Here is a 19,559-nt window from a genome sequence, read left to right on the forward strand (position 1 = left end):
ATTGGTCCCACCTCTGCTACACTGTCTTCTCTCTCCCAACCACACCCAAGGGGAGTTCCCTACTATCAGTTGATGGAGGAAGAGAAGACTCAGGCCTGGTTTACAGATGGTTCTGTGGATGTGCAGGCACCATGTGAAAGTGGACAGCTGCAGCCCTACAGCCCCTCTCTGGGACTTCCCTGAAGGACAGGGGTGAAGGGAAATCCTCTCAGTGGGCAGAACTTCGGGCAGTGCACCTGGCTGTTCTTTTGCTTGGAAGGAGAAATGGCCAGATGTGCGATTATATGCTGATTCAGGGGCTGTGGCCAGTGATTTCGCTGGATGGTCAGGGACTTGGAAAGAACATGATTGGAAAACCGGTAACAAGAAGGTCTGGGCAAGAGGTATGTGGACAAACCTCTCTGAATGCTCACCATTCACCTCAGCAGAGAAGGATTTTAATAATCAAGTGGATAGGATGACCCGTTCTGTGGACACCAGTTAGCCTCTTTCCCCACTCACTCTTGTCATCGCCTGGTGGGCTCATGAACCAAGCAGCCATGGTGGCGCGGATGGAGGTTATGCATGGGCTCAGCAACACGGACTTCCACTCACCAAGACTGACCTAGCTGCGGCCACCGCTCAGTGCCCTGTCTGCCAACTCAGAGACCAACACTGGGCCCCCGATATGGCACCATTCCCCAGGGTGATCAGCCAGCTACCTAGTGCAGGCTGATTACACTGGACCATTTCTGTTATGGAAGAGGCAGCATTTTGTTCTTATTGGGATAGGCACTTACTCTGGACACAGATTAGCCTTCCCTGTACACAATGCTTCTGCCAAAACCACCATTTGTGAACTCACAGAATGCTTTATCCTCCATCATGGTATTCCGCACAGCATTGCTTCTTATCAAGAGACTCACTTCATAGCAAATGAATTGCAGCAGTGGGCCCATGCTCATGGAATCCACCAGTCCTACGATCCTGAAGCAGCTGGCTTGATAGAAAAGGGGAATGGCCTTTTGGAAAGTCAGTTACAGCACCAGTTAGGTGCCAGTACCTTGCAGGGCTGGGGGAAGGTACTCTAGTATATGCTCTGAATCAGTGTCCAATATGTGGTGCTGCTTCTCCCACACCCATGGTTCTCAGGTCCAGGAATCTTGGGGTGAAAATCGGAGTGACACCACTCACTATACCTCAAGTGATCCACTAGCAAGATTTCTGCTTCCTGTCCCCAGGACATTATGGTCTGCTGGCCTAGAGGTCTTAGTTCCAAAGAGAGGAATGCTTCCACCAGGAGACACAATAATGATTCCATTGACACATCGGGATTCCTCACTCGCAAGCTATTCAGAAAGTGCAGAACCTTGGAGAGCGCCAATCTCAGCTTCCTCCTTCTTCCCTCACAGGGGTCAGGGGTCAGAATAAATGAGAGGCTAGTGAGGCCCAGAGATTGTGAGGGGGCAGCAAGCATAGAAGCAGGTGCCTGCAATGGGAGCCAGTGAGGCTACTGGCTGAGGCTGTCCACAGAGGCCCAGGGAGAAGGTTGTACAAGAAAGAAACCCCAGGCATGGGCAGGGGAGAAGAGAAAAAAAACAGGCACTGTGAGGGCCCAGCCTGGGCGCTGGTGTGGGACTGTGTGTGTGAAGCCATCTCAGGACCAGGGCTTCTCCATTCACAGCTGAAATGCACAGAAAGTGCCTACAACAACCCTGGATCAATGTGGACTTAACACTTGAGAGTTAAGCCATGGGCACACATGAGACCCAGGTCCTGATGAACAGGAGAGGAAGCAGCTCCCATCTCACCTGACCCAGGGACACAGAGAGGTGTGTGGTGCTGTGTGTTCCCAGAATCAGGGCTCCTCTTTGGGTACGAGGCCCTGGGAGTGAGAAGGGAAGTTGACTTGTCCATCCTTCCCCCTCTGCTCCCCTGACACAGACCCTCCCCTCTCAACATCCCTGGTTCTCTGCTCCTCCTTCTTCCCACAGACACTAGCCAGCACTCCAGCCTCACATATGACTCCACCTAGTACATAGTGCATACTGCATAGTGTAACTTATGGAGACAAACACAAATTGACATACATTCCTGGGAATCTGAGTTTGGTGACATGTCACTGAGGGAAGTGGCAGGGCCAGTGTACTTACAGCAACGGAGATTGGGACTCACAGAGCAGGAATATGATAGAGCATTAATATGATATATGACCCATGTGAAATGTCTATGAACTGATGTTGAATAAACATGCAGAGCAGCATGGCATAGTGACTCTGCCTTCTACACTTCCTCCCTTGTCCAGCAGAGGGCAGCAGAGCTACTCTACAGCCTGGAACCTCCCCAGGAGGCTGCTCACCGCCCAGAGCCCAGCAGGGTCTGTCTCTCACCAGCCTCACTCAGTTCACTGTCCTCCTCGCTCTCCAAGCTCCCCACACTGGACTCTCTCAGCCGCCCCATCCAGCCTGGCATCAACCCCCTTAAAGGCTGGTCCCTCTGCAGGCAGCTCTTCCCCCACGTACTTCATCCTTCATGGGGCAAACATCCACTCACACTTCAGGTCTCAACCAAAAGGTCACTTTCTCAGGGTGCTCTCGGTGATCCCCAGACGAGCTGAGACTTCATTACGTGCTCTGAACCCACCAGACACTTTGCCTTCATGGCCCTTCTCTCAATTACAATTAACTCCTTAGTTCCATGATTTTTCTCTGAGTGCCTATCTCCCTGTCACAAGGTAAACTCCGTGACCCCAGGGCCCACGTGTGTCCTCGTCTCTGTGGAGTTCACAGGGCCCACATCAGGGCCTGACACATCACAGATGTTCAGAAAATACTCACTAAATAGAGGAAGGAAATCACACAACAGAAGCCTGTCATGCCTGTGTGACACCTGGGGGTCAGAGCACGTTCTGTGTAGACACAGGGCCACTGGCATCAGGATGGAAGGAGGCCAGCAGTACTGTCTCTGGGATGGGCCTTTCCCCTTGTAGAGTCAGGAGGGAGGACAGGGGCCTCCTAACAGTGGGGGGTCAAATCCCTATTCACTCCCAGAAGATCACACCCCCTCACCCCTCTACCTTGTAAGTGACTTCTCTCCTTGGAGGCCATGAGCCAGCAACCTGTGTCCCTCCTCTTCTCACAGAGACCTGACCTGGGACAAACTCTGAATTCTCAACACCAGGTGAACTTACCACCAGGAGAGGAGGGAGCCCCACCTTGACCTCAAAAGAATCAGGGGACAATTCCCCCCCTCCAGGGTCCCTGGTCTGTGGGGACACCTGACTGTGGTCCCATGAAGGCATCCTACCAGCTCAAGGCATCCTGAGGAATGAGAGGAACTTCCCACCCAGGATTGAACAGAAGAACCAGGATCTGTTTGCTTCCATCTCAGAGGTGCTGAGGGTCCCATAGGGGCCTCCCCTCTCCTAACAGTGGAACCTGGGGGATCCCCTGTCTGAGTCTCCACGTGGAGCTGCTACAGCTCCTGGGCTCTGTGGGGAGGCCTAGAACAGACAACGGACAGGGACACAGTTGACTTGATGCAAGACCCCAGTGCTGTGATGGAGGAAACAGGACTTTCTGGGGCCCAGCCCCCAGGGCACTGTCCTCTCCCCAAAGCTTCAAGAGACACCCCACCAAACTCACTCTTTAAATCTCCGGGACAGAAAGCTCATCCTGAGACAGCACATCCCCCAGGGGATAGTTCTTCTGACACTAGACCAAGAATGCTCTGGGCAACATCTGACCTCTCCCTGGGCTCTCCCTGCACTGAGATGGAGTCTGGCAGCCTGGGATCCCCAAAGCACAGAACCCAGACTTACCAGCCTCTCAGCCTGGAGGTCAATGACCACATCTGCACACGGCTCAGGGTCGGCTCACACCTCTGGAGCCTGGTCAGCGTCCCTGGTGCAGCCCCTGACATTGGCCACAGGTCTCTTCATGCCCTCCAGGGGGCGACATTGGGACACACAGACAACACATGAAAGTGGCTTTGGCTAAGGAGGTGGAGAAGGAGCCTGATTTCCATCCCTCCCTTTAACAGACACTTCTGGGCCCCTCCTACATGCCTGCTCTGTCCTGCCCATTCCTTCTAGGGGCCTCAGAGTAGCCTGCCTTGTCAGGCGTCCCTGAGCATGTCCCCACCACCTGCCTGGCACCACCCATGGGGAAGGCAGGTGACCACAGGAAAGTCAGCCAAGCAGAGGACAGAGGCCTCCAGGATGGTCAGGGAACACATGGACAGGGTCTGAGCCACAGCTCAGCTAACACACATGGAGAGGGGGGTGGTCTCCCTGAAGCCTTCTCCTGAGGACCAAGGAGCCCACAGCCACCTGACCTCCCACCAACACTATCCTCTCACCTGGGATACTCAGGAAACCTCCCCGTTCACACCCAAGAACTGCAGATTAAAATGACACTGGTACTGGGTCTCTGTCCCTGGAAGCAGAGGCCAGGCTGGTGACACTCAGAGATGGAGGGCGGGTACCCTCACCAGTCATCACTCAGCTTGCCCCTTTCTCACCCCCCGAGTCATCTCTGTGGCCTTCCTGTGGGGAGTAAATCCAGCCTTCCCAGAGTATTTGAGGACACTGGTGCCAGGCTGGATTTCTGTGTCACAAACAAAAATAACTCCCTCAGTTTGGAGACCCTTGGGTCTCTGTGTGGTGCTGACAGACCCCATGGCCAGGACACAGCAGAGGCCAATGTTGGGGTGGGTGGGTCATCCCTCTCAGGGTCAGGGGTCTCCATCAGCCTTGCTATTGAAAGTGTGCCCCCCAGGCTAGTGTGATCAGCATCACGTGAGAGCTTGTTAGATGCAGACTCTTGGGTCCACCCCACACCTGCCGGGTCAGAATCTGCATCTTAACAGAATCTTCTGACTCTGAACAAGAGAAGGGGAGAGGCTGCCCCACCCCACAAAATGGGGTCTCAGCCTGGCTGGATATCCACAAACCTGGGCAGCTGCTAAAGTAGCATTTCTAAGGTGTCCCCTAGGCATTCACAAATTCTACAAAGTTCCACAGGTGATTGAGACTCAGAGCAGGAGTGACATCCCTGTGACAAGAGTTCCCGATATAGCCCCAGAACCCCAGCTCTGAAGGGAAAAGTCAAATGTGAAAGAGAAAGGGCTGCAGGGGACACTGACTGTGCACCCTGACCCAGAGTTGTGGGGACTGCCCAGGGCAGCAGTGCCCCAGGCTTGTGCTTGTCCAAACAAGGGTGTGTGTGTCTGTCTGTCTGTGTGTATGTGTGTGTATGGAGGGAATCACAGCTAAAGAGGGAGAGGCCTCCACTGTTGCCAGGGAACCAAAATGTAGACAGAAAGGGGAAGGAGAGGTCCAGGGAGGCAGGAATGAGAGGAGGAGAGGGAGGGACCTGGGCAGAGACCCCGCCCCCAGTGCATGTGACCCGGCTAGGCACTCCTGCCCCTGGAGGAGGCTCAGTGCAGAGGCAGGAAGGACAGCAGAGCTGAAGCACCTGGAGAGCGGCAGTTGTGAGCACTTCTGGAGCCCAGGCTCTTCTCACGGACAGAGCAGGCAGCAGACACCATGGAACTCCCCTCAGCCCCTGCCCACAGAGGGCACAGCCCCTGGCAGGGTCTCCTGCTGGCAGGTAAGAGGGGACGATTCCCTGAGGGTGGGCAGTAGATGGAGGACAGAGACTGCTGGGGTCTCCTGGGGAGGACAGGGCTCTGAGAGAGGACAGAGGACTTTGGTTTGGACCTGAGAGTAGAGGACATGGGAGCAGAGTAGGATGGGTGGAGAGGGCTCAGCAACATGAAAATTTAAGTGAACTGGAATTGGTGAGGGGTAGGAAACTCGTAACTGCAATATTTTTTTGAAGTTACATTTTGAAAATAAGATAACTATATCCAAGTGATACTTCAGAAAGAAAACATAACCAGGGGCACCAAACATTGTCATTACTAATAAACCTCAGAAATTGACAAACAAACACCAGGACGTGGTGAGCCCTGAGAACACTCATTCATTCATCCAAGGTGTTTGCAGCCTGTTCCCAGGCACTGGAGGTACCACAAGATCACACAAATCCCTGCCCTCAGGAGCTCACATTCTATGGGGAGAAAGACAGACAATCAAAGAAATCTGAATGTGATGTCAGAGACAGACAAGTGCCATGAAGGGAACACAGCAGGGAAAGGGCAGACAGTAAAGACTGAGGGTCTTTAGAGGGGAGGTCAGGGAAGGCATCTCCCAAGGATGCACCTGAGAGTGAGCAGGGCTCTGAGGGCAGTGAGAGAGTGAGCCGGGCAGACACCTGGGAAGAGTGTTGGGAACAGAGGAAATCACAAGTTCAGAGGGGCTGAAGTAATGGTGGTCATGATGCTGACCTTGACCAGTAGGAGACACACACACACAAACACACACACGCACACACACACACACACACACACACACTCCAAGTCTAAGAGATGAAGAGACCTGTTCAGGACCCAGGGTCTCATCTTTCCATCCCAGTACATAGGTCCAAATATTGATTGATCTCTCTCTCTTCCCTCCTAGTCTTACTCATAACCTTCTGGAACCCGCCCACCACTGCTCAACTCACTATTGAATCAGTGCCGCCCAATGGTGTCCAAGGGAAGGATGTTCTTCTGCTTGTCCACAATCTGACAGAGAATCTCATAGGCTATGGCTGGTTCAAAGCGGACAGAGTCGATCCCAATCAACAAATTGCAGCATATATGATAGACACAAAAGAAATTACCCAAGGGCCTGTATACAGTGGTCGGGAGACAATATACCCCAATGGATCCCTGCTGTTCCAGAACGTCACCCAGGAGGACGTAGGATACTACACCCTACAAGCCTGGACAAAAAATTTTCAAAGTCAAGTAGGAACTGGACAGCTCCACGTATACCGTGAGTGATTCCTCTCTGACCTCTTGGGTTGGGTGGGGTGACACACACACAGGATTAACAGGCCTGGACTGTGCCTACATCCCCCTCTGCATTACGTCTCATGTTGAGGTTGGAGCATTTAGCGCAGGACACATACAATGGAGACAAACTTCATAAGATCGGAATTCCTTTCCCAGAATCCAGGTCTTGCAGACATTCCCTGCAGAGAGAAGAATCAATCTGATGAGAGTAACTCAGCAGAGGGAGATCAGTCTCAGTCCAGCCCCCTGGGCTCCTCCCCATGAACATGACCATGAGGAAACCTCTGCACAGCTCCGTCAGGGCCTGGCCTGAGGAGTCCCCTGGGATCCTCACAGGGAAGCTATATCTGGGAAGCCCCTGCCCAGACCACAATGATTTCCTGGCTGCCCGAATCCCAAGGCTCCTGAGCTGGTCACCAGCCAGGGCTCAGCCTAAAGAGCCACAGCTGGGCAGGGGCGGAGCCTGGTCCTTCACCTGAGACTTGGCGTGGAGAGCGCAGATGGACAAGGTCCCCAGGCCATTAGCCGACTTCCCTGGGGGCATAGGGGACTCCAGAGGATGGTCACCATCCACAGAGAGGAACAGAGGACAGAAGACGCTCCTGGCAGCTCCTCATCCACCAGGGATCAGGCTCAGAGACCTCTCTCTCTTGAATGCCATTTATTTGGACAGCTCCTCCATACTAAGCTTTAGGGCAAGTATTTGGGGATGTTTTAAGGATAATTCATCCAGAGACCATTTACCTGATTTTATTTGGGGGAAACGGAGGCACAGGGAGATACAGTCATTGAATCAGGGTCACATAGGCAATGAGTGGCAGCTCAGAGTCATAGCAAGATCTTAGTGAAGTCACAACCCGGATCTCTCCACCACACTGGGGGCCTTATGGATCAGATCAAACAGCTTCTTCTTAGAGATCCACAGCTCAAGGTAGATTTTCTGATCTGGAGAGTGACAGCAAATGGAGATTTAACTTGTTTTTTACTCAAGAACCAAATTGCCTGCATCAACAATCAGAGTCAATGCAGGGAAAGTCCAGGCCGCCCCCTCAGGTGGCTGATCCACATCTCCCTGCACTGGACTTGAAATCACTTTGTTTCCTGATGTGTTGGTGTCATTCCCACTGGAGTATAAAGGGAAGGACTTTGCTTTCTCATTCCACACTCTACCCTTGCAACCAGCACAGGACCCAACAACTCAATTGCTCTTTCAGGAAGGACGGAAGGAATGAATGGTGAATGAATGAATGATCCCTAACCTCTTCACAGACTGGAACCTGGGTTCAGAATCCTAGTTTATGACCACACTTGTTCTCTGTCTCTCCGGGGGCTGAGACCCACGTTCCATCCCTCTCACCACCAGCCCCTAATGCCACTGCGAGAAAAGAGTATCATGACTGTGGGGCTGCTCAGAAAATAGAAGAGTTTTTAAGGCCATTCTGGCCCTGTCCCTGGGAGAGCCATGGGCTCTTGGTGCCTAAGGTCTTTGATGTCACTGGTAACCCCCACTGCTCTGACCTTGGATGTTTCTGGCTCTCTTTGCATATTCCGTGTCCCTCATCATCCTCCCCCTTCATTCCAGCTGGGACTGACCCTATTCTGCACAGCTTCTTCCACTCTTAAGCCTCCCCCAATTCTCCCACTAACACCTGTAGCCAGGCCCACCCTCCTGGCAATAGTCAAGGACAGAGAAATAAGTGGGAGCAGCAGCCCCTTGAGCCTCCATCATGAGCTAGTTACCCCAAGTCACCAGGAGAATGAGCTTCCACCATGCCACCATCCAGGGCTCTTTCCTTCCACAATGTCAACAAGTGGAATATGCCATGGGACAGGGACATGATTCTCTACATGATTCAACCAGGAAGTCAAAGGCAGAAGGACAGGTCTGCAGTCCTCAAAAGCTCACAGGCTCATTTCACCCCTTTGACTCCTGACTCACATCCTCATCCTGGTGAGGCTCCCACTAATCTAGTGGTTCCTGAGACCTTCCCAAGGTGGGGCTGGCCAGACCCTGCACTGTCCTACTATTTCACACACATAAGTCTCATAATGACACCTTTACCGTAGGGTAGGATGCTCACAGATGGTGAGATCCACCAGCCTCTGTCCTTTCACTTAGACACTGCCCAATTTGGATAAATTTGATCAAACTTATGTTTCTGGAGGTTGAAAGAGAGCCACATGCAAGCTTTGGAACTTCTTCCCATTTTGCCTGACTGACCATATAAATTGGTGACAGAGACCGCTTTCCTAAATATACTAACATAACACATATCATTTCAACTAATTTGGTAGCATTCCTCCCTTTATATAACAGAGACACGTCAGACTTGCCACCTAATCAATTCTGTCCTCATAACAGGACTCACATGTCTCTCTCTACCCAGGGGGCCACTGATTTCAAACCCACTGTAGCATCTTCCTTTGATGATAATGTGATCCTGGTTGGACTGCAGAACTTGGTCTACGACCTTTAGTGCTCTCTAGAGAGATATTCCTCCAGAAACTGGTGTTACATCTTTGGGGCATTAATATTAATTTTCAATATGGAAACAATTTAACTTCTCCTCAGATTTCTGTCTCATAATTTTATTTAAAAATGGTCCATGAGGGCTAGATTCCACCCCCCCACACACACACTCTTTCTACTGATCACTCTTCTACATTTGAAAACATCGACTTGTATTTCAAGAAAGATCAATATGGTCCTCACTGCCATCTGCAGTGGGAGAAGAGACTTTAAAGACCAAGGGCAGAGCACATGGTTCTGCTCTCAAAGCCAGCCAGCCCCCGCTTGTCCCCCTCATTCTTTTCTGGATCATTTCTAGTCTTAACTCTGCTCTACCCTTTATGGAGTCACTGTCTCATGCTAATCACCACGGAACACCTGGGGAGACCTGCCCCACTTCATGGCCCTGCAGCCTAAGTACTGAACTGACCTCTGGGCTTGCTCCTGATCTCCCAGTATAGTATTTCTGCTGAAATACCCAGTTCCAGGCTATGCTGCTCAGTCCTCTCTGGGTTTAAGAACTATAGGAAGGCCCATCCTTAGCCATCTCTAGGATAACCCTGGAAAGTAAGGCCTCAGGGAAAACACCTCTACACTAGATGATGTAGGTCTGTGAAATAGAAAAGGCCTCAGCACCCACACTTTCCAGGTGATGACCCCAAGGTTGTTCAGACAGTTAGTTGGTCAGTGAAGAACAAGAAGCACTGGGTGGTCTCTGTCTCCTGGTCTTGTGTCTTTCCATGACCAACCCTGATGCTTATTTGACTTGGGAAAGTCTGTGTTTTCTCCCAGACGTAGAGCAGGTGGCCTTAAATTCTCTGAGTGCTCAGATACTTATGCATTTGCCTTGGGATACACAAACCTGCCTTATTCTTTTAAGGACTTGGGTTGGCTGAGAGGTGAGAAAAGCCAACTCTGAATGAAGAGGCCTTTAGAGGAATCAAAGGTCCCACACAAGGCAATATTCTCTCTATCTACACAGCGGAGTTAACCAAACCCAACGTCACATGCAACAAGTCCAGCCCCGTGGAGCATGAGGACCGTGTAGTGTTCACATGTGAACCTCAGACTCAGGACACCACCTACCTGTGGCTGAACAACAATCAGAGCCTCCTGGACAGCACCTGGCTGGAGCTGTCCCTGGACAACAGGACTCTCACTTTACTCCGTGTCACAAGGAATGACACAGGACTGTATGAATGTGAAACCCGGAACCCAGTGAGTGCCCGTCGCAGTGATCCATTCTACCTCAATGTTCTCTGTGAGTAACTTCTGTCCCTACCTGGCCCAGGGTGTCTGCCCAAATCCACACTACCAGAGGCCAGGCCACATCCATCACTCTCAGATTTGTGTACACAGACCCTCAGCCCTGGACACCAGGCTGGCCATGACTTCCTGTCTCAGGCAAATCTGGGCAGGCCCAGCCTTGAGCCAAGACTAGGAGGGGACGGGCTGCTGCTGCCTTGAGAGGCTCGGGGTCAAAAACCTGTGATGGGAGAAACAGGTTAATGTCTCAGACTCAGGATGAGTGAACACAGAGGGGTCATGGTTGGGAGTTTTTAAAGCAAGGTTGTGACCTGGCTCAGAAGGATACTGTCACCCTAGTATAGACCAGGAGCTTCCCTTTCCCTCTGATTACATCATGTGTGGCTTGATTCTGTTTTCTCCAGATGGCCCGGATGCCCCCACCATTTCCCCCTCAGACTCCTATTACCGTCCAGGAGCAAACCTCAGCCTCTCCTGCCACGCGGCCTCTAACCCGCCTGCACAGTATTCTTGGTTTATTAACGGGAGGCCCCAGCAATCCACACCGGAGCTCTTTATCCCCAACATCACTGCGAATGATAGTGGATCCTATACCTGCCTCGTCCATAACTCTGTCACTGGCTTCAATAGGACCACAGTCAAGACTATTACAGTCTCTGGTAAGTGGCTCCCTGGGCCATTGGCACCAGGCTTTGGGGTGGAAATCTGTCTGGTTTTCAGAAAAGAGCCTCCTGAAAGCTATTGCCCATCTTGTGTCCATCCTGTTCCTGAACCCTCCCACGACATCTCTGCAGACTCTTCCTCCCCTTGCTCTGATTTCCCAGGGCAGATGTGGGTCAAGCCTGGAATGTGGGGAGGGGGTTCTTTCAGCCCCAGAAATCCCCATACAGTGGAGAGTGCTTCACAGAGGGAGAAGGAAGGTCCTTCTGTTCCTGGCTCGCCTTATGACTGACTCTGCTCTGATGCCACCTGTGGTGGGACAGGGGCACGTAGGGAAGGTACGTGGGCAGCCTGTCCTCAATCTGGCCAAATTGTGCCGCCCACTGACACCAGAGCCTTTCTCAGGCCAGGCTGCAGGAAAATGGGAAAAGAGCAAGCCTCGGTGCAGACTCTGCTGAGCTGTGTCCTGGCTCTGAAGTCACCAACTGTATGACACTGTGTGACACCAGCACATACGTATACCAAAGGAGAACAGTGAATTATGGTGCACACTTGGAAAAATAGGTAGATTCATCCACGCAGTCCCTTCATGGGATGGAAGGAGCAGTGCCAAAAAGTTTAGAGTTTACAGAGAGGGCTAAGTGTACCAGCATTTTATTAAAACTGTGACCACTTCTCTCTAGAGATATCCTTCTCTGTGATACTCAATACATGAGCCAAGAACTAAAAGTCCTATTCAGATTGAGAAATCCTTTAGATTGTTACTTCTCCAGGTCCTAAGTTGATGACGACTGGCTGGCCATGATCATTCTCTAATAAACTATTTAACAAAAGAAACACCTTCACTTCTCTATTTAAAGCTACCATACCTAAGAGCACGTCTGATCTTTCATAAAGTCACAGAAAGCTCTAGCAAAGGGTCACACAAAAGCTAATGGGAGAAAAATTCCACCTGATGATGAGGATGCTGGATACATGGGCTGAGAAGAGGTTTCTGGAGCTGATACTATGGAGATGACATGGGGAACGAGTCTGCGTTCATGCTGGTGTTATTAGGGGGTCAGAGAGGAGGTGCAGCCCTCCCCGTACAGACTGTCACCTGAACAAAAACACTCGTCCTTCTGTAGGGGCCAGAGCCATCCTCTCGGTCACCTTCACACAGCTCACAGTGGGATCTGAGAACTGGCTGAGGAAGGACTGTGGCCCCAGGCCCACTCTCACTCAGTCACCTCCTCTATTTCTCCACAGATCCAGTGGCACAGCCCTCCATCCAAGCCAGCAACACCATAGTCACAGAAAATAAGGACGCTGTGGTCCTGACCTGCCTCACAAATGACACTGGGATCTCCATCCAGTGGTTCTTCAATAACCAGAGTCTCCGGCTCACAGAGCGGATGACGCTGTCCCAGGACAACAGCACCCTCACCATAGACCCTGTCAGGAGGGAGAATGCTGGCGATTATCAGTGTGAGGTCTCCAACCTGGTCAGTTCCAGCAAAAGTGACCTCCTCAGGCTGGAGATAAAAGGTAAGTGACCACTTGTCCCATCCCATATCTTCCTGGGAGGATGGATGACTCTACCAGTGTCGTGCAAAATGGATAGAAGCTACAGAGGGCAGAATATCAACCAAGGGACCAATACAGTATACAGAATGGCAAAGTGGTTAAGACCTCAGTCTCTGAATCAAATATACGAAGTTTCTTTTCGTGGGTCTGGCATTTCCTGTGTGATCTTGCACTAGATTCTTTCCTTTTCTGTTCCCATTTTTTAAAATTTTTTGTTTATTGCAGTAAGATTGGTTTATAACATTGTATAAATTTCAGGTGTACATCATTATACTTCTATTTCTGCATAGATTACATCATGTTCACCACCCGAATACTAATTACAACCCATCACCACACTCGTGCCGAATTATCCCTTTTGCCCTCCTGCCTCCCCCCTTTCCCTCTGGTAACCACCAATCCAATCTCTGTCTCTATGTGTTTGTTTATTGTTGTTATTATCTACTACTTAATGAAGGAAATTATACCGTATTTGACCTTCTCCGTCTGACTTATTTCACTTTGCCATCCATGTTGTCACAAAAGGCTGGATTTCATCGTTTCTTACGGGTGAGTAGTATTCCATTGTGTATATATACCACATCTTCTTTATCCATTCGTCCCTTGATGGGCACTTAGGTTGCCTTCAAGTCTTGGCTATTGTGAATAACGCTGCAATGAACACAGGGGTGCATGTATCTTTATGCACTGGTGTTTTCAAGTTCTTTGGATAAACACCCAGCAGTGGAATAGCTGGATCATATGGTAGTTCTATCCTTGATTTTTTGAGGAATCTCCATACTGTTTTCCATAGTGGCTGCACCAGTTTGCACTCCCACCAGCAGCTTATGAGAGTTCCCTTCTCTCCACATCCTTTCCAACACATGATGTTTCCTGTCTTGTTAATTATAGCCATTCTTACGGGCATGAGGTGATATCTCATTGAAGTTTTGATTTGCATTTCCCTGCTAGTTAATGATTTTGAACATCTTTTCATGTGTCTGTTGGCAACTGTATGTCTTCTTTGGAGAAATGTCTGTTCGGGTCTTTTACCCATTTTTTAATTGGGTTGTTACTTTTTTTGCTGTTGAGATGCATGAGTTCTTTATATATTTTGGAGATTAAGCCCTTATCAGTTGTATGGTTTGCAAATATTTCTCCCAATTGTTAGGTTGTCTTTTTGTTTTGTTAATGGTTTCTTTTGCTGTGCAGAAGCTTTTTAGTTTGATGTAGTCCCATTTGTTTATTTTTTCTATTGTTTCTCTTGCCCGGTCAGACATGGTGCTTGAAAATATGTTGCTAAGACTGATGTCGAAGAGCGTACTGCCTATGTTTTCTTCTAGAAGTTTCATAGTTTCAGGTCTTACATTCAAGTCTTTAATCCATTTGGAGTTAATTTTTGTGTATGGTGTAAGATAAGGGTCTACTTTCATTTTTTTGCATGTGGCTATCCACTTTTCCCAACACCATTTGTTGAGGAGACTTTCTTTTCTCCATTGTATGTTCTCGGCTCCTTTGTCAAAGATTAGCTGTCCATAGATGTGTGGGTTCATTTCTGGGCTTTCGATTCTATTCCATTGACCTGTGTGTCTGTTTTTGTGCCAGTACCATGCTGTTTTGGTCACTGTAGCTTTGTAGTATATTTTGAAATCAGGGAGTGTGACACCTCCAGCTTTGTTCTTTGTTCTCAGGATTCCTTTACCTACTCGGGGTCTTTTGTTTTTCCAAATAAATTTTAGGATTCTTTGTTCTATTTCTGTGAAAAATGTTGTTGGAACTTTGATAGGGATTGCATTGAATCTATAGATAGCTTTAGGAAGTATGGACATCTTAACTATGTTAATTCTTCCAATCCAAGAGCACGGAATATCTTTCCATTTCTTTGTGTCTTCTTCAATTTCTCTCAGCAATGTTTTATAGTTTTCCGTGTACAGCTCTTTCACCTCTTTGGTTAAGTTTATTCCTAGGTATTTTATTCTTTTTGTTGCAATTGTAAATGGGATGGTATTCTTAATTTCTCTTTCTGCTACTTCGTTGTTAGTGTATAGAAATGCAACTGATTTTTGTATGTTGATTTTGTATCCTGCAACTTTACCATATTCGTTTCTTACTTCTAAACGTTTTCTGGTGGATTCTTTAGGGTTTTCTATATATAGAATCATGTCATCTGCAAATAGTGACAGTTTCACTTCTTCCTTTCCAATTTGGATCCTTTTTATTTCTTTCTCTTGCCTGATTGCTCTGGCTAGGACTTCCAGTACTATGTTAAATAGGAGTGGTGACAGTGGGCATCCTTGTCTGGTTCCTGTTCTTAGAGCGATAGCTTTCAGTTTTTCACCATTGAGGATGGTATTAGCTGTGGGTTTCTCATATATGGTCCTTATTATGTTGAGGTACTTTCCTTCTATACCCTTTTATTCAGAGTTTTTATCATAAATGGATGCTGTATCTTGTCAAATTGAGATGATCATGTGATTTTTACTCTTCATTTTATTGATGTGGTGTATCACGTTGATTGATTTGGAAATGTTAAACCATCCCTGCATACCTGGAATAAATCCCACTTGATCATGGTGTATAATCTTTTTAATGTATTGTTATTTGCTAGGATTTTGTTGAGGATTTTTGCATCGATGTTCATCAGTGATATTGGTCTGTAATTTTCTTTTTTTGTGTTGTCCTTGTCTGGTTCTGGTATCAGGGTAATGTCGGCTTTGTAGAATGAGTTAGGGAGCTTCCCCCCATCCTGAATTTTTTGGAAGAGTTTGAGAAGGATAGGTATTAAGTCTTCTTTGAATGTTTGTAGAATTCACCAGGGAAGCCGTCTGGTCCTGGACTTTTATTTTTGGGGAGGTTTCTGATTGCTGTTTCGATCTCCTTACTGGTGATTGGTCTATTCAAATTCTCTACTTCTTCTTGATCCAGTTTTGGAAGGTTGTATGATTCTAAGAATTTATCCACTTCTTCCAGATTGTCGAATTGGTTGGCATATAGCTATTCATACTATTCTCTTATAATCTTTTGTATTTCTGAGGTGTCTGTTGTAATCTCCTCTCTTTCATTTCTGATTTTACTTATTTGTGCCTTCTCTCTTTTTTTCTTGGTGAGTCTAGCTAAAGGTTTTTCAATTTTGTTTATCTTTTCAAAGAATCAGGTCTTAGTTTTATTAATTTTTGATATTGTTTTTTTGGTCTCTATTTCATTTAATTCTGCTCTGATTTTTATTATTTCCCTTCTTCTACTGATTTTGGGCTTTGTTTGTTCTTCTTTTTCCAGTTCCTTTAGGTGCATTGTTAGATTGTTTATTTGAGATTTTCCTTGTTTGTGAGATAGGCCTCTATTGCTATAAACTTCCCTCTTAGAATCGCTTTTGCTGTATCCCATAAATTCTGGCATGTCGTATTTTCATTTTCATTTGTCTCCAGATATTTTTTTATTTCTTCTTTGATTTCTTTGTTGACCCAGTCGTTGTTCAGTAGCATTTTGTTTAATCTCCACGTATTTGTGGCTTTTCTGATTTTCTTCCTACAGTTGATTTCTAGTTTCATACCGTTGTGGTCAGAAAAGATGCTTGGTATTATTTCAATTTTCTTAAATTTACGGAGACTTGTTTTGTGGCCTAATATGTGATCAATCCTGGAGAATGTTCCATGTGCATTTGAAAAGAACGTGTATTCTTCGGTTTTCAGATGGAATGCTCTGTATATATCTACTAGGTCCATCTGTTCTAGTGTATCAGTTAAGGCCAATGTTTCCTTATTGATCTTCTGCTTGGATGATCTATCTGTTGGTGTAAGTGGAATGTTAAAGTCCCCTACTATTATTGTGTTACTGTCTATTTCTGGTTTTATGTCTGTTAATAATTGCTTTATATATTTAGGTGCACCTACATTGGGTGCGTAGATATTTACAAGTGTTATATCCTCTTGTTGGATTGTTCCCTTGATCATTATGTAATGCCCTTCTTTGTCTCTTTTTACAGTTTTTGTTTTAAAGTCTATTTTGTCTGATATGAGTACTGCTTCCTCAGCTTTCTTTTCATTGCCATTTGCGTGGAGTATCTTTTTCCATCCCTTCACTTTCAGTTTGTGAGTGTCTTTAAGTCTGAAGTGTGTCTCTTGTATGCAGTATATATATGGGTCTTGTTTTTTTATCCAGTCAGCCACCCTATGCCTTTTAATTGGAGCATTTAGTCTATTGACGTTTAAAGTAGCTATTGATAAGTATGTACTTACTGCCATTTTTTAACTGTTTTTCCTCAGTGTTTTAGTAGTCCTTCTCTGTTCCTTTCTTCTTCTATACAAAATTGATGGTCTCTTTAGTTTGACGTCTGTCTGAAAGCTCTACTCTTTAACTCCCCTCCTCCCTTCTTTTATGTTCTTGATATCTTATCTAACCTCTTTTTTGTGCATTTGTGTCCATTACCCTCTTATCATGGAAATAGATAATTTTTCCTATTTGTGGTCTTCTCTTTTCCCCTTAAATCAGTCCCTTTAACATTTCTTGTAGCACTGGTTTCTTGGTGACAAACTCCTTTAATTTTTGCTTGTCTGGGAAATTTTTGATCTGCCCTTCCATTTTGAATGATAACCTTGCTGGGTAGAGTATTCTTGGCTGTAAGTTTTTTCCTTTTAGCACTTTAAATATATCATGCCATTCTCTTCTAGCCTGTAAGGTTTTTGCTGAGAAGTCAGCTGATAGCCTTATGGGGTTTTCTTTGCAGGTAACTTGACTTTCTCTTGTGGCTTTTAGGATTCTCTCTTTACCTTTAGTTCTGGACATTTTGATTATGATGTGTCTTGGTGTGGGCCTCTTTGGGTTTATCTTGTTTGGGGCTCTCTATGATTCCTGTACCTGGATGTCTGTTTCCTTCCTTAGGTTAGGGAAGTTTTCATCTATTATTTCTTGAAATAGATTCTCTGCCCCTTTGTCTCACTCTTCTTCTTCCGGCACACCTATAACACGGATGTTACTGCGCTTGATGTTGTACCAGAGGTCCCTTAGACTGTCCTCACTCTTTTTAATTCTTTTCTTTTTTACCTGTTCAGCTTGGGTAATATCTTCTAGTCTTTCGTCCAGCTCACAGATCCATTCTTCTGTATCCTCTACTCTGCTTTTGAGTCCCTCTAGTGAATTTTTCATTTCCAGTATTGTATTCTTCATTTCTGATTGGTTCTTTTTTATATCTTCCATTTCTTTGTTGACATTCTCACTGAGTTCATCTATTCTTCTCCCCACATCAGTGAGCATCCTTAACACTCTTTGTTTGAACTCTCTGTCAGGTAGGTTGCTCATTTCTGTTTCACTTAGTTCCTTTTCTGGGGTTTTGTCCTGTTCCCTTACTTGGAATGTATTCCTATGCCTCCTCATTTTGCCTCTTTTCCTGTGCTTGTGTCTACGTATTAGGTAGGTAAGCTACGTCTCCTGCTCTTGGATAGGTGACCTTATGTAAGTGATGGCTTAGGACGCCTGCAGTGTGCTGCCCTCAGTTCTCAATGTTCCATGGGTGACCCCTATGTGGGCTACGTGTGCCTTCTGTTGTGGCCTGTTGGCTCTCCATGTAGGCACCCAGGCAGGCCGAGTTATGCTCCTGACAAGCTGTTGTAATGCTCAGCTGCTTGTAGTTGTTGTGGGGCCTTCGGTCTCTTTACGAGGTGTGGGGAGCCCCAGCACAGTTGGCTGCAAGTTCTAATACCACATTTGTGTTGCAGTATTTCTTTTAAGTGAGTAGGCCCCCAGCGTGGCAGGTTGCTAGGCTCAGGGCCTTACAATTGCTATGAGCCTCCAGCCTTTAGGTCTCTTGTCATCTCTCTGAGGATTGCAGCTGTGTGGGGCTGGCCTCAGGCACGGGAGCACCCAATTGTTTCAGGCTTTTGAAGTTGGGGCAAACCCCCTATGTGGGTCTTTGAGAAGCACAAGTCTTCTGCAGCTGACAAGCCTTGCCGCCCACAGGTCCACACACACAGTCAACAGAGTCCTGCCCCGTGTGCGCGCCCCGACCTCCCGTAGTGGACACAGTCTCTCCACGGCAGGAGCCCCACACACTCCACCACCACCCCTCACTCTCCACCCGCTCCTTGTGCACACCCTGCCCCACTGAAGTTGGCTCAGTTGCCAGGCTGCAGAGAATCCAGTCACCAATCTATGCAGGCCCACAAGTTGCCTGAGGGCTTGTTGTTGGGTGGGGCCAGTCTCTAGGGTGGGCTGCCTGCCCTGGCTGAGCTGGATTAAATCGATGCTCTAGCGGGTGGGGCAGACCTGGGCTAGCAGGCTCAGGGAGAACTCCAATGGCGTCTGTGTCAGCACGTCCACACCAGGCCACATAAATGGCCGCCGCCAATGTCCCAGTCCCTGGAGAGGTCTCACCTCTCATTGAGATGCACACAGGGCCTATTAGGTGAGTCTCTTTTCACCAAAGCACTGTGCATCTTTCTTTCTGGTGATTTTAGGATGCTTTCTGAAACTCGTGAGTTTGCACGAAGGCCCTTTAAGAGCTGGTTTTAATTTTTTTGTGAACCAGCTTTTCTTGGGCTATTCCCCAATGCGTCGGTAGCAGGCAAAGTCAGATATTATGCCACTCGTCTTGATTGTGCTGGGTCCACAAAATGCCCACAGCGGGGGCGCACCCCGGCTCAGGGCCCCGCTCCTCCAGGGAGGCTGCGTACCTGTGGGCTGTTTCCCGGCGGCCGTGAGGCGC

At 47.8% G+C, this 19,559-nt stretch overlaps 1 protein-coding gene across 1 annotated transcript in view; it reads left to right on the forward strand.

Moving 5' to 3' along the window:
• The first annotated feature begins 5,527 nt into the window (after positions 1-5,527).
• Positions 5,528-19,559, forward strand: part of LOC131396896 (carcinoembryonic antigen-related cell adhesion molecule 5-like) — a 129,274-nt gene continuing 115,242 nt past the window's right edge. The window contains exons 1-4 of the mRNA XM_058529398.1: positions 5,528-5,591; positions 6,503-6,862; positions 10,374-10,652; positions 11,062-11,316. Of these exons, the coding sequence (XP_058385381.1) occupies positions 5,528-5,591; positions 6,503-6,862; positions 10,374-10,652; positions 11,062-11,316 (958 nt within the window). The remainder of the gene's footprint in view (positions 5,592-6,502; positions 6,863-10,373; positions 10,653-11,061; positions 11,317-19,559) is intronic.

Source organism: Diceros bicornis, chromosome 34, assembly GCF_020826845.1.
Source record: "Diceros bicornis minor isolate mBicDic1 chromosome 34, mDicBic1.mat.cur, whole genome shotgun sequence".
Lineage (NCBI taxonomy): Eukaryota > Metazoa > Chordata > Mammalia > Perissodactyla > Rhinocerotidae > Diceros > Diceros bicornis.